Source organism: Ambystoma mexicanum, chromosome 5q, assembly GCF_040938575.1.
Source record: "Ambystoma mexicanum isolate Mex_15411 chromosome 5q, UKY_AmexF1_1, whole genome shotgun sequence".
Classification (NCBI taxonomy): Eukaryota; Metazoa; Chordata; class Amphibia; order Caudata; family Ambystomatidae; genus Ambystoma; species Ambystoma mexicanum.
The window spans coordinates 685,653,649-685,681,408 of record NC_090933.1 but is presented as its reverse complement, the minus strand read 5'-3'; the positions used below and the strand labels follow the sequence as shown (position 1 = coordinate 685,681,408).

The following is a 27,760-nucleotide window of genomic DNA, read 5'->3' as shown; positions in this document are numbered from 1 at the left end:
TCACTGATACCTACACCAGTGCTTCTGTCATGATGCCTACCCCCGGGGACCCAGACCAAGTCCAGCAACCCCAGAAGCAGGCATCAAGTTACCCCAAGCAAGCCCAACAAACCCCGCTAGGGGCTATTTGGGTGCATTGTTGGCGCCTATGGCGCCATGTTCATATTGAGAGACAGTCCTGGCGCCATAGGCGCCAGGCTCAGATTAAAACTTACCTGATGCAGACCATGCTGCAAGAGCTCCAAGCCAAACGAGGCTTGGAAGGGACTATTACCTAGGGTGGGGCTGGGGAGGAATACTTACCTGGGACTACTTTGGAGGCTATTTAAACCACGCCCGAAGAGCAGCACACGCTTCACATTATTCTGCATCCAGCAGTGTAACGCTCACCGTGCCTGCAAGTCTGCATCCAGTCTTCTGCCAAGCCCGCCTCGAGTTTGGAGCTCCTAGAAAAAGGGAGAAAGAAGGAGAAAAGGTTAGAACAAGAGCAATACCTTTGATCCTTACCTGAATTCCCGATCCATCGCGCCTTCGAGCTGGAAGAAAGAAGTTATTTTATGCACGTCGCCTCGCCTGCTGCAGCGCCGCGCTAAACTCGCCGGCCTTCGCAGCATCTTCACATTTCACTGCATCCTCCTGCATGTTACCGCCGCACTCCGGCACCTAAGGAGAAGACCAGAACAGCAAGGTGAGCCAAGGGAATACACAGAGGAATACCCCTCATAGACTTACCTGATTTTACCACCGGGGGTACTATTCTTCACGGGTCAGCGCAGCATCCACTGCATCCTAGCCGAACCCCGGCCCATAAGGGGAAACAAAAGGACACCAAGGTGAAACAAGGGACTAACAAGGGGAACCCTCCTCACCACAAAAGACTTACTTAATTTTACCGCCGGAGGCATTATTCCCTGAGACTTCATACTTTCTCTCAGCGCCTGAATAGGGAGAAAGCAACAGGTTACATATGGACATTATTTTATCGAACTGTGTTGGATAATACAAATCCTTACCAGAATATTACCAGTTGCCACGAGGAACTCTACAGTAGGGTCAAGCTGCAACCTGCAAGGAATCGGACAAGAGTGAAAGTCAGGCATTTGAACTCTTACGAACTACATACTTACGGCGTCTTGCCGGGAATATCAGAGTCAATATTGTCCTGGAATTCACCAATTCCTTCGAGCCAGTGAAGCAACTGGTTATCTACGCGCCCCTGCGCTCAACGCAGGATGGAGAGCTCATCTTTTCAAATCATCAGGTGAGACTATAAGAGAGAACATCCAAGGTGATCAGTGGGGAGAACAGCAGGGTGGGGAGGGGATTTACGCTCAACTCCACGGGTGGTTAATTCCCTTTTTCCACTTGCAGAAGAACATTACTTCGGGCCAAGCAAACGAAGCTAGGTGGGCCAGTCCAGTCCGTCATCTCGGCCCTACGTGTCACATTGGTGGAGACCGCAGCAGTCCAGTCCAGATCGACGCCTGTGTGGGAGCCAGGTGAGCGTAACAGCTTCCTCCAGACCTACCCTCACCGACATCCTCTTTGTCGTTCCCTCTTCAGGCCTATGGACCCCCTCCCCCCCAATATGGTCTCTGTTCTCCCTTTTCCCCCCCCATCCCATTAATGGTGGCACTCGGTGGGAGGTCCTCCTGGCCTGCTTCCACTGCTCCAAGACCATCATTAATGTCTATCTGAATGTCTTGGTCCAGGTCCCTCAGCCCACTCTCCTCCTTTTCGATAAACCCTTCCTGTGTCCTAACTTACTTCCTTCCTTCCTTCCTTCCTTCCTTCTACTCCTACCGACACCTCTCCTCCGACACCTTCTTCCGCCACCACACTGGCACCCTCAGCTTCTCTGGCTGATCTGCCTCCTCCTTCCTCCGCCATCTCTCTGGCACCCTCTTCTCAGACTACTCTGCCACCCCCTCCTTCCTCCTCTGCCAACTCTCAGGCACCTCCAACACCTCTGCAGGACGTACCTCATGTCAGTACCCATCTACGGATGTCTTTCAAATGTGACAATCTACTCCACGTCACCATCTCTCGCTCTCTTGTCAAAACACTCCTCCGACATCTGTCGACTCCTCGAAGAACTTTATCTGGATGTCCTCAGTCTCACTGAGACATGGTTCATGGCTAGCTCCATCACAGGTTTTGACACACTCCTCCCTTACGGCTACAAGATGCTCTCTGAACCCAGAACCAACCATCAAGGAGCTGGAGTAGCCCTTTTCTTCCCGGGGTGGGTCCATGCTTCTGTCATTCTAACACGGGCCTATTCCTCCTTTGAATGCCTGGTCTGCAGGCTCTATCTCTCCTGGCCTCTCTTACTGTCACCACCATCTACAGGCCACCTGGCCAGGTCACCCTCTTTGAGTGGGCTGACGTCTCCTCCTCCCTCCTTTCCTCTACCTCTCAACTTCTCCTCCTTGGAGACCTCAAAATCCACTTAGATGCTTCTAGCCTCTCCTCTGGGAACTTTCGCAATCTCTGCAATGCTCTCCCTCTATTCTTCCCTCTGGCCCGACACACACTGCAGGCACACCCTCAATGTTCTTAGCTCATCAGATATCCCCCTCTCCAACTCCCTCAACACTCCTCTCTCTCTCTCTCGGACTGACCACTTTCTTCACTCCTCTCACCTGTCGCCCTCTGTCCCCCCAGGTAAAGTCGACCACATCCAGCCCATGAATTGTGTGTATGTGGAGGCTTTAGTCGCTACTTTCTCTCCTACTCCTGAGGCTGACCTGCACTCTGACACAGCCCTCTCCAAACTGCATCTCTCAATCTGTAACACTCTTGATGTCCTTGTCATGAGGGTCCATCCAAAGCCCACATCCAAGTGCAACTCTTATGACTCCAACCCCGCCAGCCTTAAACACAAGTGTAGGGTGGCTGAGAGGAAGTGGAGGGCATCAGGCTAATCTTCCGACAAATTGGCCAGACACCTGCGCCAAAGGCAATATAGATTATGTCCTGTCCAAGAAGAGAGCTTGCATCCAAGCACGCGTCTCTGCGGCCAGTAACAACTCAGCCATACTTTTCAAAATCTGCAAGGAGCTGGCCAATCCGGCTGCAGTCTCCACCTCTCCTGTTCACTCCCAGGCCCTTTGCACGGCACTGGCTTCTCATTTAACTACTAAAACTCAGGACATCCTGTCCACTCAACTCTTCCTCTACCACTCCCAGCCCCTCTCCGGCCATCTCTCCTCCTTTCCCGTGTTCACTCCCAACAATGCTTCTAGACAAGTTTGATCTATGAAAGTGTCGTCAAAGCAGGTGCTCCCCTGCTCCTCCAGAACCATCAAGGACCACATTAACACCCTCGCTCCAGCCTTGGCTGATTTCAGCAATCACTTTTGCCACTGGAACAGAATCATCCCCCCTAAAGCAATCCCTTGTGCACCCTCCCTCAAGGAGCCCTCTGCCGATCCTTCCTCTCTGGCAAACTACAGCCCGACCTCTTTCACTACTTTCCTGGGCAAACTCCTGGAAAAGCTGCCCATCTCCCAGCTAACTCTCCATACTGAATCTGTTGGGGTTATAGGTCAAAGGATCGACACCAAAGGACCGAAAACAAAAGGATGGAAAAAAAGATTTTTAATTTTGGGGGGGTTCCCCCATCTCCGATTTTTGTGGTAAAAAACCCTTTTTTCCCTAAACGAAAACCTCCCCAAAAAAATGGTATTTAAAAAAAAAAATTAAATCCTTTTGTTTTCGCTCCTTTGGTGTCGATCCTTTGACCATTCGAGCCTTTGTAGTCCACCATTTGACCGGACACCATCTGTTGGTTGTCTCCATGACCACCAGTCTGGCTTTAGAGCAGCCAGATGCAAGGAAACTGCTCTCCTGAACACCTATGAAGACTTTCTCTCTAATCTCGACACCAACCTTTCTTCTGTTCTCATTCTCCTTGATCTATCCCCTGCTTTTGATCTGGTTAACATACCACCCTAAGCAATTGTCTGTGACAACCTGGGCATCAGGGGTCAGGCCCTAGCCTGGTTGACCTCTCTCTGCAATCTCTTCCAGGTCCAACATGGGTCCTTTCTCTCTACCACCTCTCTTTCTATATGTGGTGTTCCCCAAAGTTCTAACCTCTCACCCTGGCTCTTCAACCATTACTTGGCACCTTTGGCCAACCTCATGTCTACCTTCTGTTCTAACTTTGTGTTATGCGGATGACGCTCACCTCTCCTTCAGGCTTCCCTTAGCCCCCCTCTGCTCTCGAGCTCATACCAGTCTATCCACGATTCAGGAATGGTGTGCCTCCAACGAGCTCTGCCTTAATGACAGCAAGACAGAGATCCTTTTCATTGGGACCCCTGCTCCCGCTTTCCCTCTTTCACTGAACATCCACACTGGGCACTCTACCTGCACCTTCCAGCGAGGCCTGGGGTCATCTTCGACTCCACCCTCTCCTCACATCTTTGACATCGCCAAGAAGTCCCACTACACGCTGCACCCCCTCAGAGGTATACTTCCTTCTCCCACTTTCCCCCAGAAGCTCACTGTCTCCAGAGCCCTGGTTCTCTCTAAGCTGGACTACTGCAACAGCCCCCTCCTTAATCTGCATGCCTCTACTCTTTGCCCTTTGCAACTAATCCAGAACAAGACTGCAAGACTTATCCTTGGCCTCAAGCCCAGGGATCGTATCTATCCAGCCCTAAAATCTCTCCACTGGCTCCAGGTGGCTACAAGGGTCAAGTTTCAAGACCCTCTGCATCGTCCACAAAGCTTTCTGGGACCAGGGACCACACTACATCCAACTCTCTTCCTAAGCATCTTCCTTCTCGAGCCCTCCGCTCATCCACCTCCAATTCTCTGAGGGTCAGACGCTTCTCCAGGCAGAGTGGGGGGTAGATCTCTATCCTCGGCTGGCGCCTCTCTCAAACTTGAGCAGGACCACCTAAAGTTCCGGAAGTAACCCAAGACCTCTCTCTGCTTCTGCTTTCTCTCTCCCATGCTGATGCTCCCATCTGCTGTGGCAACTGGTAACCTGGCCATCCACTGAACTTCACGGGCACCAGGCTCCTGCATGACTAGTAGCCCCTTGCTCTGCCCCCGGGCCTCCCACCCATTTAGGGACTTGTATCTGCAACCCTACAGTCCCCTGCCTCCCTGCACCTACTTGAGCCACCAACCTGGCAGCACTTACCGCAATGTTGCCACTCACTGCACTCTCCTTCCCTCCCTCCCTCCCTCCTTGCACTTCTCTTCCCTCCCCATCGCACTTGAACTATCTGAATGACACAAGGCCGTAAGATCGTTTGTTTTGTCCTCTCTCCGTCTACCCTTCCTTGTCTTGTCGTGCCTAGAAACACTTGTGTACAGGCACGTTATAAATGACTTAACATGTATCATAATAAAAGTGCGTCTAAGGTTGGAGAAAAATACACAAACTTTAAGTCAACAAACCTTCCATTTTATCTAACAATTGGCCATTCTCCAAACAAATTTCATGTGTGTGCAAATGATCACTAGTACAAACACAAGACATTTTCTTCTCCAAAAGTACATACATCAATTGTGCAAACAGGGTGCCACCCTTATCCAATTGGAAAGGTAACAATAAATCACAAAATCAAACATACACTTAGTCCTGGAATTATTTAATCAAGACTTCACGATAGGTACTCGGACAACTCAATATAGAAGTAGTGGTTTCATTAAAAAAAAATTGCAATCAAAACATCAGTCTACTAGAAGAGACAGCATCAAATATTTGTCTTCTGTAACGAGCTCTTGTGGGGTCCTTTTTAAAATCAACCCAACACTAGTTTCAACCAGGTCCCTATACTAGGGCTGGCTTTTATCAGGATTGAATAAATGGGGTTCTTGATGTCCAAGAAGTCTTTTTCTTCTCCGTATTAGCCGACTGCCAGAGGTCTAGTCCAAAGCTGTTCTGTAAAAATCACGCCTTGATGTAGAGACTTGGAGACACAGTTATCTGGGTGATACTAGGGCACCACTGGAGAATCCAGCTCTGAGTGCCTTAGGGAGGACAGCGTAATGGAAAAACCACTCCGCAGTGTAGGTTCCGACAGCAATCTGTCACAAGGGTAGCATGTCGGTGGTGGATGAAAATGCCTACCCAGAGGAGGATCTCTTGGTGGTGCTGGATCGGCATGTGCCCGGCCGCGCGTCACATATGCACAGGAACAGAATAATTGCAGAATTTGGCTTATGGCATTATAGATTTCATTTTAAAATGTTTCAGCCGCTGACCAAACCCTAAAGCAAAGTTGTTTGTACAATCCAAGGTGAGTTGTGAAGGTCATTTAAAATCGGGAAACTGTGTGCACTCTAATTGACGATATCCTTTGTTCAAATCTAATTTCAAGAACAAGGTGGCTCCATGCAGAAGATGCATCTTGTCAGTAATTCTTGGTGACGGATGCGTTTCTCTCGATCGCTTGATTCGGGGTGAGCATGTCTGTGCACAAACAAATGCTTGCACCTGCCTATTTTTTGCGCATTAGACCTTTTGCATGTTGTATTATAACCTGGTTGAATAGTGCCTTTATTTCGTCCTTTACCTGCAATTGTACGTTGAGAGAGATGCCTCTAATGTTGCACTGTAGGTTTAATGTCTCCATTCATGTGTAGCATTATTTGGCTTTCTTTTAAATTACCAAGACCCTGGGAATAGAGTTAGGTATAGTTTCATCATCATCATCATCATGTCCTTGGCACTGCTGGATGTGCATACAGTCATGAGGTGCTACAGGATGTGGACCAACTCAGTCTGCATAACTGAACTAAGGATACAACCTCCTGGTGTGTCCCCTTGGATGACGTACACTTATTTTTGCTGTTTTATCCTTGTAAGAGCATGTGGTCTGAAACATTCATATACATGGCAGTGCCGTTTTGGAGACATATGGGTATATGTTGATGTTGGCGGATCTGAAACGAGGGGTGTATTGCTGCCCTGCGTATGCCCCCTCATTCATGACATTTAAAGGTATCCAGCCTTTTTGCAGCAACTTTTTTGCCACAAAGCCTTTTTGCAGGGACATTACCACATGGAACCCATTTACAGTTGCTCTGGTGTTGACCAAAAACTCTCAAGAGCTACCAGTCAATTGAAGCAATAGAGTTGGACTATGTTTGATTGCAGTCGGATTTCATACTGCATACATATATCCTCCGTTTCTCTCCCCATTGGGTAAGTCGAAGTCGTGCTGACGAAGATTCAAGATAACATATTTTGTGATGCATAGAACGCCTTTCGAGGCTCTCCTTGTTTGAGTGTATGATGGGACGGGGACCTCCAGTGCTGATCCGCTGACCTCCGTGCCCTCTGTGGCAAAGAATGTCTTTGTTCGGGTGATCGTCTCACTTGCCGGAGTGGCACCGAGTTTCGCAGAAATCCTTGTGCGTCACTTATATCCATATGGATTGAAAGATGTTTTACATGACCATACGAATCACAGATATTTCCTACAGCCGGACACATTCCTTCATGCAGAAAGTCTTATCTGCAATTTGTAGAACATTCATTTGTGTGTGTGTTCTCTGCTTTTTGTGTCACATTTACTTGGCATACTGGCGCATGAGCAGATTACACATTTTTTCTGTTTTATCAGCCTGCAAGTCTATCGCCATTGAGTGTGCGCTACCATCAGGATTTCCTCTAGCATTCTTGTTTTCTGCGTATTCCAGAACGCGGAGGATACGCATCCCGCGATTATTTGTCAGCAGAGGTCCTCCTCATTTGAATAATTGACAAAATCACAATACTCTTGTTGGCAGACTCATTACAAAGTTATCTTAAGTGTCTCCTTTTGCTTGAATGGTAGCGGGGAACACATGTCTCTTATAGTCTATGTTTCTATGTGGGGCAAAGTGTGCCTTTAGGAAGTCCATCAGCCTGACAAACTAATGTGTGGCTTCCTCTGGCATCTCATATCACATCACTTACTGTAGGCCCCACGGAGTACATCACAATACCCTTCAAACGCCGGTCATCGCGCAAAAACCCATTGCGTCTAAATATATTGGCCCACTGAGGTACTAGATAGTTGGAATCAGTAATGCTGAATGGCATCACGACTTGCAGTTGTACAGCGTCATGTGGGACCCAAGGACAGCAAACCTGTGGCGAGGAAAACATGCGTGGCCGAGCCGGTATCTGCATCCGACATTATGTGTTTGAACTGGCAGTATTACAGACTAGTCAGATTATCACGTGCTACACTGAGCATATGTGTCATACAGTTTGGTGTCTTTACCTCCGTTTGAACTCATGATCAATAGTCCCTCCTTTGTAAGAGCCTTCGCTTTTGCAAGAGCTCAGCTCATCGTAGTAGGGATTCGCTCTCTTGCCGGATCAGCCGCAGTGTTTACAGCTCAGTGAGTGCTGGCAGGGGCTCACTTCTTTTTCTGCATCAGCCACACTATTTACGGACCCGAGCACATGCTTGTGCTTCCTTGTGTAGCAGGCAGCAGCATGGGGTCCTTATCAAGGCAGCCCCAGGCACCCGGTTTGTCAGAGGAAACGCAGTGGTTCACAACGTCGTAGTCGCCATTGTTAGATCCCGGATGGACAACACCAGTGACTCCCTACATTAGTAAGAGTTTTCCCTTACATTATTATATTCTCGCTGCCCTCTCGACTCCTCCCCTTCTTAGTGCATCTTTCCTTCCTTCCTGCTCTGACTCCTGCGTGCGTGGTCACGGAAACAGGACAGGATGCTGCACAGTATATGTTTATCACTACCTTTACATATGTCAGTTTTTACTGAGGATTTCTTAAACAAGTATACAATCTTTGTGGCTTTAAATATGTAACGAAAGGTGATCTTGCAAAGCACAAATTTAGCCATCTTGGCAAGCCTGTCACGAAGGCAGGAAATAATCAGGAGGTGCAGGGATGGAGGCGACAGGAACATGTGATTTTAACTGCAGAACATGGTAATCAGGTTATCAAACACCAGGTGGTTTGCAGGAGGTGCACACAGCCTGTTGAGAGGCAATCCAATATCAACGTTGAAATCTTCAGTGGTGGACTTGTCAGTTTCAATAATTTAATGTTGGAAATAGACCATTTGGCAATGAGCAGGTAAGCTTCATTTAACATTTTTCTACAGCGTGATCCAAGCACGTATGCTTGAGAGCGCTTTATAAATCCAACAGATTAAAATATTTTACAATCCTAAAAACAACATGTACACAATAGCACAAAAAATAAATCTACAAAAACAAGTTAAAACCTTTTAAAATGCAAAGCTCCTAGGGGAGAAATAATTGCATTGTCTGCTTTCCGAGCGAAGCAATTGAAAACATTGGAATGCCAATTAGAGGCTGAGGTGGAAGCGGCTAGACAGGCGGCGGGGGTACCCCACCCCCTCCAGGATAGCGATGCGGGAATATAGGAAGGCGGTGGGGCAACTGGAATTATTGCACACCAAAAAAAGCAGAGGGGGCACTTCTAGCTGTGAGGCAAAAATATTATGCAAAGGCCAATAAGGCGGATGCCCTTTTGACACAATCCTCAGAGGCAAAAAGACGAGAAACGCTATCTCGGCGTTGCAATTAGGTTCAGGTGAACGGATCACTAGGCAAGAAGATATGCAGGAGGCCCTAGTGCAGTTTTATGACTCTTTATGCCTCTCAACATGCTGGGATTGATAAGCAGGAGCGATTCCTTCAAAAGGTACGGTTGAGGGAAATAAGTAGGGATACGAGGGAAGCCCTCGACCGAGAAATCTCGGAAGAGGAGGTCAGAGGGGTTATCAGGGCTCTCCCGGCACATAAGGCGCCTGGTCCGGATGGCTACACCGCCGCCTTTTATAAATTGTTTGTTTCTCAGCTGGCCCCGAACTTGACATTGCTATATAATTCATTTCGGCAGACTGGTCGAATTGCCCCTTCCATGGAGGAAGCTAAGGTTACCCTCATCCTTAAACCACATAAAAACCCAGAAGAGAGCTTCGTATCGCCCCATAGCCTTGATTAATATTGACGCGAAGATTTACACTAAGATCTTGGCGAATAGACTCGACTCTATCCTCTCGTCCCCGATTCACCCGGACCAGGCCGGGTTCATTAGAGGCAGGCAAACCGCAGATATTAGGAGAGTGGCCCATATAGTCAGAAGAGTGCAGAAGACAAACACTCCCGTGGTCTTGGTAGCACTGGACGCGAAGAAGGATTTTGACTGCGTGGAGTAGGCTTTCCTGTTTCGGGTTATGGAAAAGATGGGCTTTGGGGAGGAGTTCCTGACGATGGTTCGGGCTAATTATCAGGCTCCATCCATTAGAATAATGGTAAACGGCATAGCCTCGCGACAGGTATACTTGCAGAGGGGAATTAAACAAGGTTTCCCCGCTTTCCCGAATTCTATATGCAATCTATTTAGAACCGCTTCTACAAGCAATAAGGGAAGCGGCGGAAATCCAGGGCATCCCCTTTGGGGGTGAGCAGCAGAAAGTCGCTGCTTTTGCTGACGATATGCTGCTTATGCTGACAGCGCCAAGGGAGTCACTTCAGGCTAGTATTACCCTCCTGGAGGCGTTTGGGGAAGCCTCAGGCCTAAAGATCAACGCCAACAAGTCGGAGGTGTTAAACTTAACATTAGGGGTGGCGGAGCGGGAAAGGTTGAGGGGATCACCCTTTTCCAGTTGTGCCCGCGGGGGATTCGTTACTTGGGGGTGAAAATCACGGCGTCCCTACCAGGCTAGTATATGGCTAATTTTCACCCTCTTCTCAAAGCAATTAAGAAAGATTTCCAAAGGTGGCGAGGCCTTAGGGTGTCATGGTTGGGGCGGATAGCCGTGGTAAAGATGGTCACTCTCCCGAGGTTGCTATATTTATTCCAGGCGATCCCGCAGCCGGTCCCGGCGAGCTTTTTTAAAGAATTGGAATCGCTGACTAAGGGTTTCATTTGGGAGGGGAAAAGAGCTACGGTGGGAATTCGGCTTCTGATGGCGGCCAAGGGAGAGGGAGGACTGGCTTTGCCGAATTTTCGACGTTATTACGAAGCAACTCAACTCTGCATCATCAGGGAGTGGTTGAAGGGAGAGGAAGAATTGCATGACAAGCTATGGGTGAGGATGGCGAGAGCGGTGGCGCACCGTAATCTGGCGGAGGTGCTGTGGCTCCCTAAATCGCATAGACCCCGGCATCTGTATGAGAGCTCTATTACCAAACTTATGGCCGACATTTGGGATAAGCTGACGGGGTCTGAGGGGATTACCACTTTTCCTTCCCCCTTCACGCCCATCTTCGAGAATAGGGACTTCACCCCAGGTTTAGAAAGGGGAGCATTTGTTGAGTGGCGTGAAGGGGCCTGTAAAAATCTGGCTGATATGTTCCGTGGAGGGTAATTGCTGTCTTTTTATGAATGCAAGAGGGAATTTGCAATACAGGAGGGGGAAAGGTTGTGCTATGCGCAGAAACGACACTGGCTTCTACACCCAGGGGTCAGAGTGGCAGCCATACGAGAGCCCACGCCTTTCGAGAGATTTCTACTCACTAATGATGGAGCGAAAGGCCTCATAGCCAACATCTACAAAATCTTAGATCGAGACAATGCAGGCACGCAATGGGCTTATATGAGGGAATGAGAACAAATCTTAGGGCGAGAGATTGCAAGGGCGGAATGGGAGAGGCTATGGAGGAGGATACCTAAACTGGCTAAAGGGTCACAATTACAGGAAATCTGGTATAAGATACTACTAGGGTGGCACTACACCCCGGTCAGACTTCATAGGATGTTCCCGACAAAATCGAAGTAGTGCTGGAGGGGTTGTGGGATGGCGGGTTCAGTAGAACACATTTGGTGGAAATGCCCCATGATTAAACCTTTCTGGGATGAGATACGAAAGGCGCAGGAGCAGGCCTTTGGTGCAGGAGATGAAAGAACGCCAGTGCAAATCCTGTTAGGAATTCGAAAGACATCGGGGGGAGGGAGAACCGAGAGGAAGGGAAAAGGCTAAAACGATACTGTCCTTGGCGGCTATGTTGTTAATAGCCCAGAGATGGAGGGGCCCGGAGGTGCCTAGGTGTCAGGACTGGTATCAAAAGATCTGTGAAATAGCGGCTCTGGAATGGGCTACGTACGCCCTGAACAATAAAGTGCAGAGCTTTGCAGCAGAGTGGGGATAGATTATGAACCTTAAGGATGACTTCAGGGTGATGTGGTGCCTGCAGCGCCTGGACTATTGGCCCTACAATGAGCGTGGGGTGTCTGCCCGGCAGGACAGTGATTCAGGAGGTTTATGCTCGTTGCCGTGGGGGTAGGGGGGGTGGCGGGGAGGGGAAATCGGAGGAATTGTTTTCTTTCGTTACCTGTTGGACATGGTATAAAATTCAATAAAAAGTTAAAAAAAAAAATACAAAGCTCCAGTTCCATGGGAAAACTTGTTCCCACAAGCATGAATCAAGCAATTTGTGCATAATGCATGGATTTAGGCTTAGTTTGGTTGAAAGCCAACCGATTGCAAGTGCATGTTACTTTTCATATCCCTGGTTTTATGCACAGGCAATCATATTGGAAAAGATAATGGTCCTTGTGGGGAAAGAGTTTCGAAATTAGATTTTTTAAATAATTTAAAACACGCTCCAGGCATGCTGAGATGCATTTAGGTGCAGATCATAACATATACAGTTAGATTATACCAGGTACAGCCCCAGGGCTAGGTCACTGGAATTTTCTTTTTTATTAAACAATGATTACATTTTCTTCACAGATAACAAATACGAAAGAAGGATCAACCCCCCCCCCACCCCATGCCCCCTCTTCTCCCCTCCCCCACCACCCTTCCACTCCCCAAAATGACACTTCCTACGTCCTGTCCCCCCCATCCCTTGTATCCCCCAATTCCTAACCCCTACTCGCAAGATCCTATCCCGTCTCCAACCATTTCACCCACATTTCTTTTAAACTTGTGGAGGTAACCCTGTCCCTGTAAAGCCGGAAGAGACAGGTTTTAAGAGCTTTCTGAAATTAAATTATTTCGAGAGGCAGGGTATTCTTAATACATGAGCCATATACTGAAAATCGTCTATCGCCCCTAAGAACATAACGAGATTGTGGAACCACAAGTAGTTTCTTGCCCTCAGATTCAAGTAACCTGGTGGGGTGGTAGTGGGAGATTGTATCGGCCAAATAGGAAGGTGCCAGTCAATTTTTACACTTGAAAATCAAGCATAGAATCTTGAAATTGACCCTTTGTTCCACTGAGTAACCTATTCTTCTCCTTTCACTGTTTGAGACCAGTGTGCATTTAGGGAGGGCCTAAACCCTTTTGCCGGGTCTGCAGGCAAAAGGGTTTGCTGAGTTGTCCGCTCAGATGTACAGATCACGCAGGGTTACTGCTTGCTTGCTAATGGCAAGAATATGCAGAGTGAAATTGAGGGTAAGAAGAGCTCTCAGGTTTCCCCATGGTCATATGTGAGGAAGCCAGAAACAGGAGTGGTGGGCATTCTCATGAATGGACACCGGAAACTTGAGCACTCTGTGTGTAAGGGTTAGGATGGGTGGCATTTCTTCAGTGGGTGATGTTCTAATCTTCCAAGGACCCAAGCAGGATGACATGGTCATGCATTACATCAGTCTGTATTCAAATGATTAATATGCCTGGCCTTCAATTTCTTCGCAGCATACCATGTCAGTGAAGACGACCAACACCTCTACCATCTGCATGTGATCCCGTTTTTGCATAGGATCTTTTCTTTTGCTGGCAGAAGGTTAATGATAAAAGGTGATGCATGGTAGTTAAACCAAATCACTTACAAGCTCATAGGTCTGACTTATGGGCCCAAGCAAAGTGAGGGCTCAGAGCATGCAACATCCCTTGTTGCCCTGCTGTGATGCAATTACTTTAAAGGTATCATGGGCCGAGGGTAGACAATATTCTTAAATTGGGGTGTCTGCTACCATACAACTATCCACACAACAGCACTGGGGTACCAAATATGTCCAGCCAAGGTTCTATAAACAATAGACTAAAAATACTGCGATTCATCTGATGGGGTCATCGCTCCTTTCCCAGTGGTGGCCTCTCTTCATGTGGCCAAGGGACTACAGCCACTACCTGATCCAGACCCTGGGAGCGGCTACATGGCATATGTCATACCTACACTCATTCACCTAGGAAATGTACTGAAAACACTTTCCTGTGCTCTATATACAAGTAATCAAATCCTGACTTGCCTTTCAAGACTCCCAAGAACACTTTCCAAGACTGCTTACGAGTCATCAAGAACCGACTTGACTTTCAAAACCACTGAGAACACTTTCCCAGACTTTGAACTGACTTCCCTCTACTAAATTGCAAAAACACTGTTATGAAGAAGATTAACTGAGCAATAATGATCAATGTAAGCCAGAAGCACAAGCTGGGCTCTACTTATTACAGGAACATGTCTGATGCTGGGAGTTTTAAACTGGCAAACCAGCTGACAGACGGTGGCTGGAGAACTCAAATCCTATCAGTGTTGACTGAGGGACAGTTGGGCTGGTGCGAGGTCTGGAGCAGACCGGCTCACTGTAAAGGCAGAGAGCTGACCGCAGGCGATGGCACGAGGACGCCAGAAGAAGAAATGCTTCAGAGCGTTCACAGGTACCAAAAGGCAGGTTCCACACCGCCTGAGCAGGGAGAGACGCAGAACAGCGAGCTGGAGCCATGAGAGGCACAGAAGCTGCGAGGTGGAAACAGCAAGAGGGAACAGAACTCGGAGGAGCCGCCACAGGCTTGACAAAGGAGAACCTACACAAGCCACTAAGAACCGGAGAGTCCACCCACGGGAAGCAGGGATACCAGGGCATTTTGGCAACCCCGTTGAAAGCAAATAACAGTGAATGAAGTATATATGAAAGAATGAGCAATAGATTATGTCTTAAAGAGAGAACAGAACAAATATAAGACTATCAAGTTTGGAAGTGTGCGCACTGCACATATGAGAAAAGCCCTGGCAGGAGAGTATACCAGGCAGATTAAAGTTGGACAGTGTGTAAAGTACATCGCCTGAGAAAGTCCTGATAAGGATACATCGGGGCTAGCCAAAGACTGAAGCATGTTCATATAAGAAAGTCCTGGCAAGAAAGCATACCAGGCAAGGTCAAGTTGGACAGTATGTAAAGTACATTGCATAAGGAAGCTCTTCTAAGGATACATCAGGACTAACAAAAAGAATGTGTTAAAACATATTAAAGAATAAGACTCCTGGCAGGAAAGTACACCATGTATCCTACCAAGATACAGACTAACAGCAAAGTTGTTTTGTAAACCAGTGGCATTGTTGATCAAGAGAAACTTAAGGAATGGATATTCTTAAATGTATAGAACCAAGTGGAGAGAAATCCAGGGGAAGGAAACCACCCTCTGGAACAAGCAACTTTATCCTTCTGGAACTTTGGTGTTGGAGTTACACATTTCCATTTTGAACATTTCTGCACTACAAGGCCAAAGACATTTTCCCTTTTCACCTCAAAGTTTATTTTTAGAATGTGAGGGCCAGAATAGTACTTTGAACACAGGACGTTTTGCTTTGGACATCTTGACATTGTACAGACTGACCTCTAGTTCTGGTTTTAGGTAGTGCAACACCTATTAGAGTAGGGAAAGAAGCATTTTCCAACCCCCTTTTTAGTTTAATAAAGGTTTCTAGACATTACCATGAATCCCCTGTGTCTCATTCCTGGCTCCTCTCAATACAAACATGTGACAAGGTCAGTACACTGGCCTTGCCAAGAGGAGATTGTCACAGTCCCCCCAACACGAACTTGGACACTATGCAGTGCAGGCCAACTATGTTGCTGCACAGCGAAAAGGGGCAGGTCTTGATCTGCTCTTTAAAGATTTCTGTACCGATGATCCAATCCCCTCCCAAGCAGGGATGACGGGCCAGATTGGCCAGGGCTAGATGACCAACGAGAAACAGGAAAGGGGGATAAAACAGGAGGGATCAATATTCTGCACATTCTAACCTGGGGGAGTACGGACTCCTGGGCTAGGTAGGATTGGTGTTTTCTAGACGCGAGAGAAACAGATGGCCCTTGTGCAGAAGTCATTCAATAAAATCCCTTGTAGCATCTCCGAGACTCCTTCAGCCATCGGTGGCACAAAATAAATCAAAAACAGTAGTCTTGCCCTTTAAGAAAAGGCACAGAATTTGTAAACGAAGATGAGAGGTACTCTGGGTCTGAAAACAGGAGGAAAAGGGCAATATTTGCAGCAGCAATGTTAAGTTCACTGAATATATATTTAAAAAGAGATCCTAAATGTCACGTGGGCTCTGTAAGGCAGACAAGAAAGACTGGACCACAAGAAAGAACTTTGAGCTATTCAGCCCTGTAAGATTTGATGTGTTAATTATACAATGCACTCTACTAGCCATTTATTAGCTGAGTATTAACCAAACTATGCACTTTAATAGTCATTTATTAACAGAACTATGCTTTTTAAACTATTTTGATGCATCTGAAAAGTTGTTTACTTGGGGGGTTATACATTTTTTTTATTACTGCATTTTTAAGGTCTGTGATGCATATGTGTTTGTAGGTTATGACATGCATCGAAAAACTATCATGATGATGAAATAACGTTTAGGCTTGATCTTAATGCTTGCAAGTATTGAGTCAGGCTTCTAGGCACATTTCCACAATGGGAAGAGTCAGCATGCAAGACTGGCGAGATGATGGCTGAGCCAATGGCTTCCACTGGGTCAAGTTGGCTGGAGAGGTGATGGCTTCCATTGGGCTGAGTCGGCTTTCAAGACTGGCAAGAATTGCTTGCAGTAGGTCAAGTTAGTGTCTGGATCAAAGAGCAGTTTACAGCAGCCGAAATGCATAGCGTGACAAAGGCAGCTTTCTGGGGTCTTGCAGCAGTTCACAATGACTCAAATATGGTTGATTTGGCTTGAAGAGCAGACTGAGGCAGCAGGCTGTTCCTTTGCGTCTGCCGTTCCTAGCCAAGAATGTCCGAGATCAGTTGTATGGGGCTGTCACTTCCAGTGTGCACGATCCTGGTTGTAGTACTCCGGGAAGAGTGTTTCTCCCTTCATGGTGCTTTTATCTTGACCTCTACAGCACATGACCTTGGACAGACAATACTCCTAAAGAAGCGAAAGCTTTCTTCCAAGGCCCAAAGATGATTCATTTAAAGAGGAGGCCTCACCCTCTTAAATGTTAATTTGCCACAATGCATTTGTCCCATTGCAAGCCTTCTTTAAGTGGCTTATCCTGGCTGCTGTGATCAGTGTGTTTTGCTGGTGATGTCAGCCCCAGAACTCAGAGGTGAGGAGAGGCATGGAAAGTGTGAATGACCAAGAAGATTTCAAGATGGTGGTATTCTTCTCTGGACTAACTCCTCTCCTGGTTACTCTAACACCACCTTCTGTCCTGTTTGTCCTACAGAAAAAGGAATAATCACACTGGCTTCCCTCTTGCTGGCAGAGCCTGCCCTTTGAAGCACTGGTCCCCTCGCTCCCCTCTTGGGGCAGACTGTTCTCTGAGAAGTTGACCAGCCTTTGCAGAGAGAAAAACTGCTTCTCTTGTGCCGAGTACAACTGGCCCATTTTGACTGAAACTCAGTTAGACAGTGAATACACAGAGGACTCTGGCAGAAGGATTCACTAGAAATTCAGCCGTCAAAATTACAAAGGGTTTTTGGCCATTATAAATGTAGGTTCCCAGGGATGACCATGTCAAAACTAGACACAGCTTATATTTATTATTAATCTGCTATCACGCCCTGGGAGCACACAACTATATAACTTTGATCAGGGCTATGCACAATTAAAGGCAGCCCCTTGCTGTTGTACCTTTGGGTTCTATCGGTCTGTTTGCAGGAACGCACATGGTACCCTGTAACTGCCATGTTGCCAAACTATAAGGTAGCTGTTGGGGAGTGTCAGTAAAAAGTCTCTGCATAGTTACATGTCTGCATTACCCTTTTCAGCATTGAGCATTATAAAAGTTCACCCGATTAGCAGATCTCGCCTTCTCCGACAGAAATACCAGCATTTACTGGATTCAAAATAAAATTGGAGACCAGTATGTCTTTGCAGAAGAATATGGCTGTCAGCACCTGGCCATTCAAGGTGGGTGCTATGGAAACCCAAAAGAATTAGCTTACAAAAGTAAAAAGCCACTCCACCATGGCCACCGAGCAAAAGATACTCAAAACCTATATATCTTAAGTCTGTTCTTTGCATTTAGTCTGCAGGACAGACTGTGCAGGCGAGGATGGCGGGTTGAAGGAGCAGCATGAGGGCAGAGAGAAGGTGGAGGGCACGCAGCAATGGTGCATGTCCAGAAGAGTTGGGCAGAGTTCAGAGGAGAGAAGTGGAATTGAACTGAAGCAGCAGTCCACATCTGGCGTGGCTGTTGGAATTCTGAGTGAGAAGATGATCCATGGCCACACCAGAAAATAACTCCTGGAAGGCCTAGACCCTGGATGACACCCATGATTCTAAAGCTCTACTCCGGGACATTAAGTTAAGTGACGGATGATGAGTGGATTTGAAAATCATTTAATATGAAAATTGTGGTCTATGCATAGTGTACACAACTGCATGCACTGACATCAGTTATTGCCCAATCCGGTCCAGGATGCATTAGGAATGCAGTATAAATAGACAATGCAGAAAATGCATCAGAAAACTAGTCGCAAAAAAGAAGTGTCTTTGAGATCATTTATAACAGACCATGTCCTAACATTTGAATTTCAACAAGCATCAATTTTGTATACTATTTAATTGGTTGATGCGACGTGCTGAATACCTCTTTACCTTCCAACCATTTTACTAGACTAGACATTCATAGTATTCAAAGAAAGTTTATTGCATGTTCTGAGTTTTTTCTTAGATTTGGCGTTCTCATTGCCATGTTTTATTACTTCATACCGTTTTTAAATGCCACATTGGTCATTTCTCAGTGCGCCGCATTTCTCTTATAAACAAAAAATATAAACAATGTTACAAACATGAACGTGTTGAGTGGACAACATGCAGTTCAATTTATATTTAATGAACTAGGACGGTCATTTCCCAAATTACTGTGCTATTTGTAGTAGTAGACAATTTTATAGTGTATACGTTGTTTGACTGAGCATCACTGGTGCCTCAAAACTTGAATTAAAAGCCACATTCTGTAGTGACCAATGAGGCATTTCAAAACATTATGAAGTAATAAAACATGGCAATGAGAAAACGCCAAATTTAAGAAAAAATTCTTAAAGAAAATGCAAGAAACTTTCTTTCAATACTATGAATTTCTAGTAAAATGGTTTGAAGGTAAAGCGGTATTCAGCACCTTGCACCAACCAATGAAATAGCATGCAAAATTGATGCTTGTTGAAATTAAGTGTTAGGACATTGTCTGCTATAACATATCTCTCAATGTTCAGAAAGGCATACAAAACGAAGCTATTCAACTAATACTGCTCACGTTTGATGGCTAAGGTGGTTCCCCTGTAACCTAGGAACACCTCTGCAACACTGACTCTGAACCTGCATTTCTGCCTCTGATGTATTTGTCTTAAATTGTATCTATCCACGATGACTCCGGGTGCTTTAGAAATCCCAATAAATAAAAATAAACAAATAGTATCTTTGCACACAGTCCTCGCACTATAGGGCTACCCTTCTGTTAAATATATTTAAGAAAATTTGCAAAGAAATCGACAAACAGCATGTTGCTGCCTCCTAAACCTTGAAGAATGAATGTGGAGGAGAGGGAAGGAAGATATTTATTGCAGGGTTTTACTGGATTTAAATATTTCAAGATCAATAGAAGTGTAATTAAGCAAATGAATGAAAAGGCTTACCTTGGCTGACAGTCTCTCCCAAATAGGAAGAGACATCCCTTGAGTAACTGAATCAACTTCGCTAGTCAATGGATTATGTTTCTATGGACAAAAGTATTCAATAATCAAATGTCTTGCAAATAAGATCTGTTTAAAACACAATACTTGTTTTACATTGACAACCTGCACTGTCATTTGACATTTTAGAATAACCACTTCTTTAACTCAGCTTCACATTTTGCCACAAATTAGAATACTGTGCTAGTTTTAATATATGGACAATATTTTTTGAGAAATGTTTAGATTTGCCAGAGACCACTCCACAATATGTCCTATGCTCCATAGCCTGGACACAAAATCTCAAGAATATTGCGTAAACATTGCAAATATCGGAACATTCATTAAAATAAAATATCAAATCATCATTTGCAAATGCATGTCTGGAATGATACATAAAGAGAGAAAACCTCACTGACTAGGACATTACACAGTAACAAATGACCATGCTAGGTCTTGTGCTAAGTGATGGAGCAGAGGTTTGCACAGAACACATCGAAAAAGAGGGGAAAAGAGCTGGAGAGGTGAAATGTGGGCAACAAAAATCTTAAAAGGAGGAAGCAGTTCTAAAAGGCCTTCACTAGGCATGTTGGCACCATGACAGATATATTTGGCAACACTTGTTTTAATTCTTGTCCTTGGAGACTAGTAGAGTCAAAGAGTGCCGGCTGGCCGAGGTGCAAGTGTCCAGTGGCACGGAAATGGCTGCCTTGTAGAAGATCTCCAGCAACCCCAAAATGATACAGTAGACATGAGCCTCAAACAGAGCCTCCAGGCAAAGGGGGAGCTTAACTCCCGAAGATGCAGTGGTGGTCCTGGGGCGGATCATTAAAGCTCAGAGAGGAGGCAATTCAGGGGGCTGACTGAGCTCTTGGAGGTTGAGTGGACATCCCCAAGATGTAGGTGGGATCAATGTAATCGTGCTCATGGGCACACAGTGAGCCATGTACTTTCGTTCCATAGGCCCTTCTCGAAGTTGAAAGGATTTGGTTAGCTTCTTCCTCCCCTTAACCCCCCAGATAGTGGGCCTAATAGGTGGCCAGGCTCTGCGCCTTTGAGGAAAGACTACAAAGCCCTCACTCTTGGGCTCAATCACGGGTGAGGACCAGGAGCTGAGAGGAGTGGAATCTAGAGGGAGGAATTAAAGGTTCCTGGATGCTGGTTAAAGCAGAATCCAAAAGGCAAGAGGTTACGGAGGGACCCTCCCACTAAACTACCAAATGGTTCCCGGAGGATTCCCAACATAAAGGCCTTTACTAAGGGGAGGATGATCCGGGATTTAGGCGGTGAGGCCCACTGAACATTGTGGCGCACCACAGTAGATTACTGGCAACACCTACGGGGCATGTGAATAGCATAGGACTGATAACCAAGGCAAAATCCGGACACTGGCCTTTTTGGAGGAGCAAAAGCGCTAATTTTCCCTGGTATATTTGGATGCACTGGAATGTAGGGGTTGCAAATTGAACACCCACCCCCAAAATTCATGACATCACACAAATATATGGAAGAAAGGCAAAATCCGGACTCTTTCTGGTCCCAAGACCTTTACTCAGACCAATCTGCTGAGAGTAGGAAAGCAGGGATGCAATCCTGAGGGTCTTCAGAGATTGCAACAGACCCTCCTCAACTGTCCTCTTTGACCAAACACGGCCTCCTTGAGTACTGTGGTGAATCAGAAGGACAGACTCTTCGAGCACAAGGAGCTTTTGTGTATTAAAATGAAATAGGCCTACCTTTCCCTACGTCTATTGGTGGTCCCCCTCCATTTTATTCACTAAGGTGCTCATCTTTCAGTCATAAATGTCTAGGTTAAGAGAAAAACACCCCATGCAGGCAATGGTTCATCTGGGCTGAAGGAGATCTTCATGGGAACAGGAGTCCTTGTCCCCAAAGGGCTAGTCTCTCCCGGTGAGGTCACACTTGCCTCTACCCCTAGGCAGGGTATTGCAGAGCGGGCTCACATCCCTACCCCTCACAGGAAGGAGCTTCCCCCTTGGGGAGAAGGGACAAATTCCCTTGATTTGTTACAGTACCCATCATCATTGAAAGAGACATTATGCTTTCAAAGGATCAGGAAATCAGGTGGTCACCCCAGAAGTAAGCAAGTCTCTATTGAGTAAACCCTGGTCCTGAAGCAAGCAAACGCTCAGAAATAACAAAGATTCTGTCTAGCCTCTACACATGTATGTCATTCACTTGCTTGGAGAACTTAAATACAGAAAGACGAACATGGACCTCTGTATTTATGATCGAAGATTTGAAAAATAGGCTGTGTGGGAGAAAACCGTTCAGCTTCTGGCAGGAGCGGTCCTGCAGGCTGGACGTTTGCACTATTCGAAACCATAGTGCAGCCACGCCGCAAGGGGGCAGATGCTCCACTACAAGATATAATCATGAAATTACACTCATATTACCAAGGAACAACTCCTGGGAACATTGCACCTTTACTAGGAGAACTGAACTCTTGCAAGACACCGCCTCACTCACCTTGTAAAGGCAGCAGCAATTTCGGTTTATAAATGAAAAGCTTTGGCGGCTGGACCTAAAGTACAGGTGGACGCTACCCTTTTTATTTTACTATTTTGGACTGGTTTCTGAACTTTGTTAAAGGCCATCACAAAGTTTAAACTTGTCACAATAAGCTCCGAGCTTTGGGTCTATTGAGCTGTTCATAAATTAAGTGAGATGGCAGCCTTAACTTAGGTTATACAAAGAATTGCACAAAGTTCTTTTCATTCCATAAGTCCTTCACTTGGCAATTTGATTGCCCTATTTCCAAACAGGATTTCTCACTCTTCAAGACAATTAAAGTTTCCACAAACACACTGTTTGACAAACCAAAAAAAAACTGGTCTTCACACACCAAGTCAGTATATAATGTAATTATTTTCTTCTTTGAACACCAATCAATCACTTTTCCTCAAATCAAATTTCTTCTTCATAAGCAACACAGTTTTGTCAGGATGGTTTTACAACTGTTCATCGTAACACATTAGTGGACTCGCCACTTTCATTCCACCACAACCTTCTACCACGCCCCAGTATTTCACATTATCTTCTTCGTGGTCCACTCACCTGCCAGGACTAACCACTAATTGTCCCTTTCCTGGTGTACTCGCCTGCCAGGACAAATCTCCTACTGTTAGTATGCAGTGGTGAGGTTTGCTTCTAAGTTTCCACACTTAAAACCTCAATGAGGAAAGTAAATCAAAAACTGCTTCTTGGATACGTCTTTTGATTTTCAACACAAACAAGGGGTTTAAAACTTCTTCCACAAGGATACAGTACACATTGGCAATGTCTCTCGTACATCTCTCTCCCTCTTGATGATTTCTATAAGGAGGGCTTTTATCCTGCAATCTTAGCTGCTGGTAATATAGTCTACAATGTCTCCTTTCCAGGATTCCTTCATTACGAAAGTTGTATCCCCTTTCATTTGCGATTGCTTTTCTTTGTTTTAGGCAATGCTGGTTATAATGTTCCCTTACAGGTAGATTACATTCACTTTGTTGGAAACTTGCTCCCTTTTTACTTTGGCAATGGTGGTTACAATATTCTTCTACTCTGCCTCTCTAAAATGAGAGTTGCGCCCAAAATGCATTAATTCAACAGTTCAGTATGCAAAAGCTTCACTTTAAGCCAACATTATGATTCGGAGTGCCCCGCGGTTACCCAACTAAGGCCAACTCACCTATCTTTCCTTGCGTTACCGTTGAACCCGCTTCGTTTGTTGGGATCGTCCTGGCACCTGACAGCTCCGGTAACACTCCCACTGCTCACACCTCCTGGAAAGGGCGCTTTCTCTGCTCTGCACAAACTCTGGTGAATGCCACCCACCGGAGCAGGATGCTGGACCCGGTGAGCTTCTCTCTCCTCCGGGGCAGCTAATCTCAGTACCACTTCCTGGTGTGCATTGTCTGCATTCTGCAGGATTCCCGACTTCTGCCTCTCTTGCGACACAGCATCCCGCTTGCAACACAGCAGTGGCTCAGTCTTCTACTTCTTCCTCCTGCTTCTCCTGCTCCCACTGCTTCTTCTTAATTGCCCACACCTGAAACGCCATTGCATGTTTAAAGGTCCACTCAGGTGTGGGTCATTACAACCACTAGACTGCACACTACAGTTTTTAAACTCTGTGCCACTCTTCGTCTCAGTACAAAGAGCAGTATGGGACTTTAAGTCCATAATTTTCTTATTAATTTTAAGATTTAATTCACTCTGTTTTAATGACTTACATAATGTACATTTAGGGGAAGCTTTCAAAGGAATTAATGGTTGGTTCTTGGTTTGATAATTCAAACAATGTAGAATTAAAATGATCAGAAGTAGTTGTATTAACTCCCTCACCCTCACATAGCATTCCCATGTTTCCCATAAGGGTTTTCACAACTGACATTTGGGGTCATTTTGGGAGGGGAAGCCTTACTATGACAACATACAATTAGGTATTCAGGTATTAGAGGAACTTTACCCTCAGAAGAGGATGAATACTGGATCTTTAACAGAGTCATCCTATTCCCTTGATGACCTTCTCCCATGTGATCCACCCGGCCAATACAACCCCCAGGGTTAGGATCAGGTAGCGGCAGCCTTGCCCTGGCCACAATGAGGAGACTTTAGGCTGGTATTGTGTGAGGACTCCATAGGATTAATTACAGGTTAGTAGCTTGCAACTTGAAACTTCTACCCCTGGGATTAGGGCACAAATAGAATAGGTTCTGGCTGTTGCGTGGGCAGGGGATCCCCATTTTTCAGAAACTGCCATAATGGTACTATGGGGCCATAAAATGCCAAAAGATGGTAAATGGTGCTAGTACCTTGGCATATTATGCCAGCACCTAGCAAATGCCTATCAAAGGACAAAAGAAGAGCCAAAACTGTTGGCTTTGTCAATGCTTGTTTTTAACTGGAATTCCATGCAAGGAAGAGAGCAAGGACACAATGCTTAAAAATCAGGTGGCTGAAGGCTCACTTGGTTAAGACTTATTACATCATGAGCTGGTTTATACCTGCAATTAAGCAATTTTCTTTAAGAAAGCACAGAGTGGACTCATAGATCCCCGGGTGATGGGTTTTGGGAGGGGCAGCGGCTGGATGGGAATTTCCATAGAGACTAGAATGCTGTGAGTGACCAGCGAGGAGCATTTTCCATCCTCTACAGGAAGGCCTCAGGGTGCTGGCGAGGTCCAGCCGCAACCATTATGGGCCTCAGAGGGTGGAAGGAGCGGAATACCTTAGGCCCTGGTCTTTGCTTTAGATGAAGTAGATGCTTACTAATGCAATCAAACTTCAGGCATAAGGTGAACTACAAATGCCAACTACCACCAGGGAATTGAAACATTGTGGATCATGGAGCTGGCGCTGTTCGACCAAACTGCATATGAACATGAACCAGACTTGAGGCGAGGTACAAGCAACGAGAGCCAGCGGCTCCCTAATATCGTGAACAGTGCCACAAGCTAGGTTCCCTCCATATAAGCAATTCATTTGAGCGAGGAGCCAGGTACAACTGCCGACAGGGTCTGATGAAAACCAAAATAGCACCAAGGACAAGAGCCTTTTTAAAGACTTACACAGGTAATGCCACCCTTGCCCAATTAACCAATGCCCCAGAACAAATAATTCAATAAGAGATAACATTAAAAACCCAGGACTACCAGACCAAATCACAACTAAAACGTAGGAGGCTGGGAAAAGAGCCAAGCAGGATTCGGCTTACAAGAAAGCATAGTCTCATGGGTAGAAAAGAGGCAGCAGGCAGCCATTTGGTGTTTTGAACCCAGAGGAGGTACCTGAACGGGAGACTGATGTACGACTCAAGGAATCCCTGGGAAACTGCTTACCAGGAACAGCTGAAAGATTCTGAAAGTAAAACCTTGGGCGATGAGGAAGGCCTGCACCTGGGAGAAGGTGGAATTATTTTGCAACATTTTGAGACATTACTGACGATATATGGGCTCAGTAAGGGAAGCCTATTTGAGGTGCCCGGCAGAGATCAGTGGGAGCAAACTGAACCACAGTGGCCTGGAGAGGACTACTCTGGAGCAAGCCCGAAGGAGGAATCTGACTTGTGACAACAAGAACTGAGGGAGACGATGCTAGGGGAAAAGTGTGGCTTGGGATATAGAGCTGGTGAGAAGTTGCTAGGGGAAACCTGGAAAGTTTGGGAGAAGCCTGGTGAGGTGAAACTAGAAGCCTGAGAAAGAGCTGACTGACTTGGGGGAGCCCCCTCAGTGTTGCGGGTACTCCAGACGACAGGTGGCTGAAAGGGTGTTCTGTTTGGGATTATGATGTAGCAAAAGGCTAGACATTATAGTATAGGTGTTAATCTTGATGTTGGCTGGTACGGCATGTGGTTGAGGGACCTCCAGAAATGGTCATTGGCAGAAACTGCTGCGTGGCTAGAAGCATCCCATCGAGGCCAAGAGGGGCAAAATATGGATTTAGTGGCCTGGAGACAGATGATACAGGAACTGACATCCCATGCACACGATGACACCAAGACTCGGGCACATACATCACAATCTGCGGAACAGAGATGTGGTGTAAATTCAAAGCACTTTAATACATACCATCAGTGGACATTGCAAGTCGAATAGGCTGGGGGGGAGGGAGGGAGAATGATGGCGGGGAGGTTTGTACCGACGAATAATGCTAGGTATCTTTGGAGGTTATGTACAAAGTTTGTATGTTATTTTGTTGAAAATTAATTTAAAAAATGTTGGCTGGAACTTGATTTTTTGTTCCTTAGTCTAGGGTTAGCTTGGGGCGAACAGGACTGCTTAAGATTAGGGTTTGGAACATTTTGGTTGAACAACTCAATTGAATTATTGTTTTGGATAGCTTACAGCATCCCTGGAGGGATGAAGATTAAGAGTGGGTTTGGTCTCTTGAGATAAACACCATGTTCAAGGTTGGAAACCCCTCGACCCTCTCACTTTGTGTTAGCCCATCCCAAAATTTCCTTTTGGTTTTTTAGTCATTTCGATTAGGCCCTATATGTGTTTGTTTCGCCAACCCCATCTGGAAACTAGCTGCAAAGGCTTGGTTGCACACTATCTTTCACTTGTATCATTCCTTGGCCTCCCCAGTGGGTAAATGCCTAAACCACCACAAGCTGTTTACGTCCCTCTTCCCATCTCAACTCCTTTGTGCAGTTTCCAGAATAATAGTTTTGACTTGCAGCACCTTCAGCCCCACCTCATAGTAAAAACGAAAAAACGGCCATTAGGACTTCTTGACATTGCCTCTCCTTTCAAATTATAGTTTGGGCATAGTATTTTTGGTTGTGATGTAGTTTGGACAATAGATCAGTGATCACAATCCTCCAATCTGTTTCTATGGGCACAATTATCTGTTCTAAGTGACTGCCACTGATGCATGGAACATAGCTAGGACAGTAGTGAAGCAGATCTATATGCACACAGACGCACTCGTATATGCCATCTGGTAAAGACCATTTTAATGCAGCATTATGGCTTACGCACAACAGCATCCAAAAATAAGGACAAAATACTAGGAATGTACAGAGGCGGAAAAATCAGTAAAAACAGGAGCAGGTCTGTTACTTGCAAACTGTTCAAAGTACATTGTAGGGAGAAGGGAAAGAAAAAACTGAGCTTTATTCAGAGGTAGACTAAGAGTGCATTATAGCGGCTCATGCCATAGTGCAGGCAGTGCCACAAAGCTATCCAAACTGATGTTATTTCGCTATGACACACTGCAGACAAAAATGTAATTTGTCACTGCAAAATAAAGATACACCTACATGTTGTTGTATGATGTAACTGTAAAAGAATACAAAATTATAAAAGGAAGTCATGAATTAATGAGTTTCGATACATAGCTTGGGAATCAGCGAGAATAGAGAAACCTCGGTCACCTGCACCACAAGCCTAGATTTAGAGATGACAGAGTTCAGTGGACACTGACAGAAG

General features: G+C 45.9%; 1 protein-coding gene across 4 annotated transcripts in view; it reads right to left on the bottom strand.

The window, feature by feature from the left end:
* Positions 1-27,760, bottom strand: part of CSPP1 (centrosome and spindle pole associated protein 1) — a 1,841,309-nt gene that overhangs the window by 1,434,331 nt on the left and 379,218 nt on the right. For 3 of the 4 annotated variants that reach the window (XM_069621145.1, XM_069621146.1, XM_069621148.1), the window contains exon 5: positions 19,785-19,865. The exons of the other annotated variant lie outside the window; for it this stretch is intronic. In XM_069621145.1, the coding sequence (XP_069477246.1) occupies positions 19,785-19,865 (81 nt within the window). The remainder of the gene's footprint in view (positions 1-19,784; positions 19,866-27,760) is intronic. 4 annotated transcript variants of the gene reach the window in all.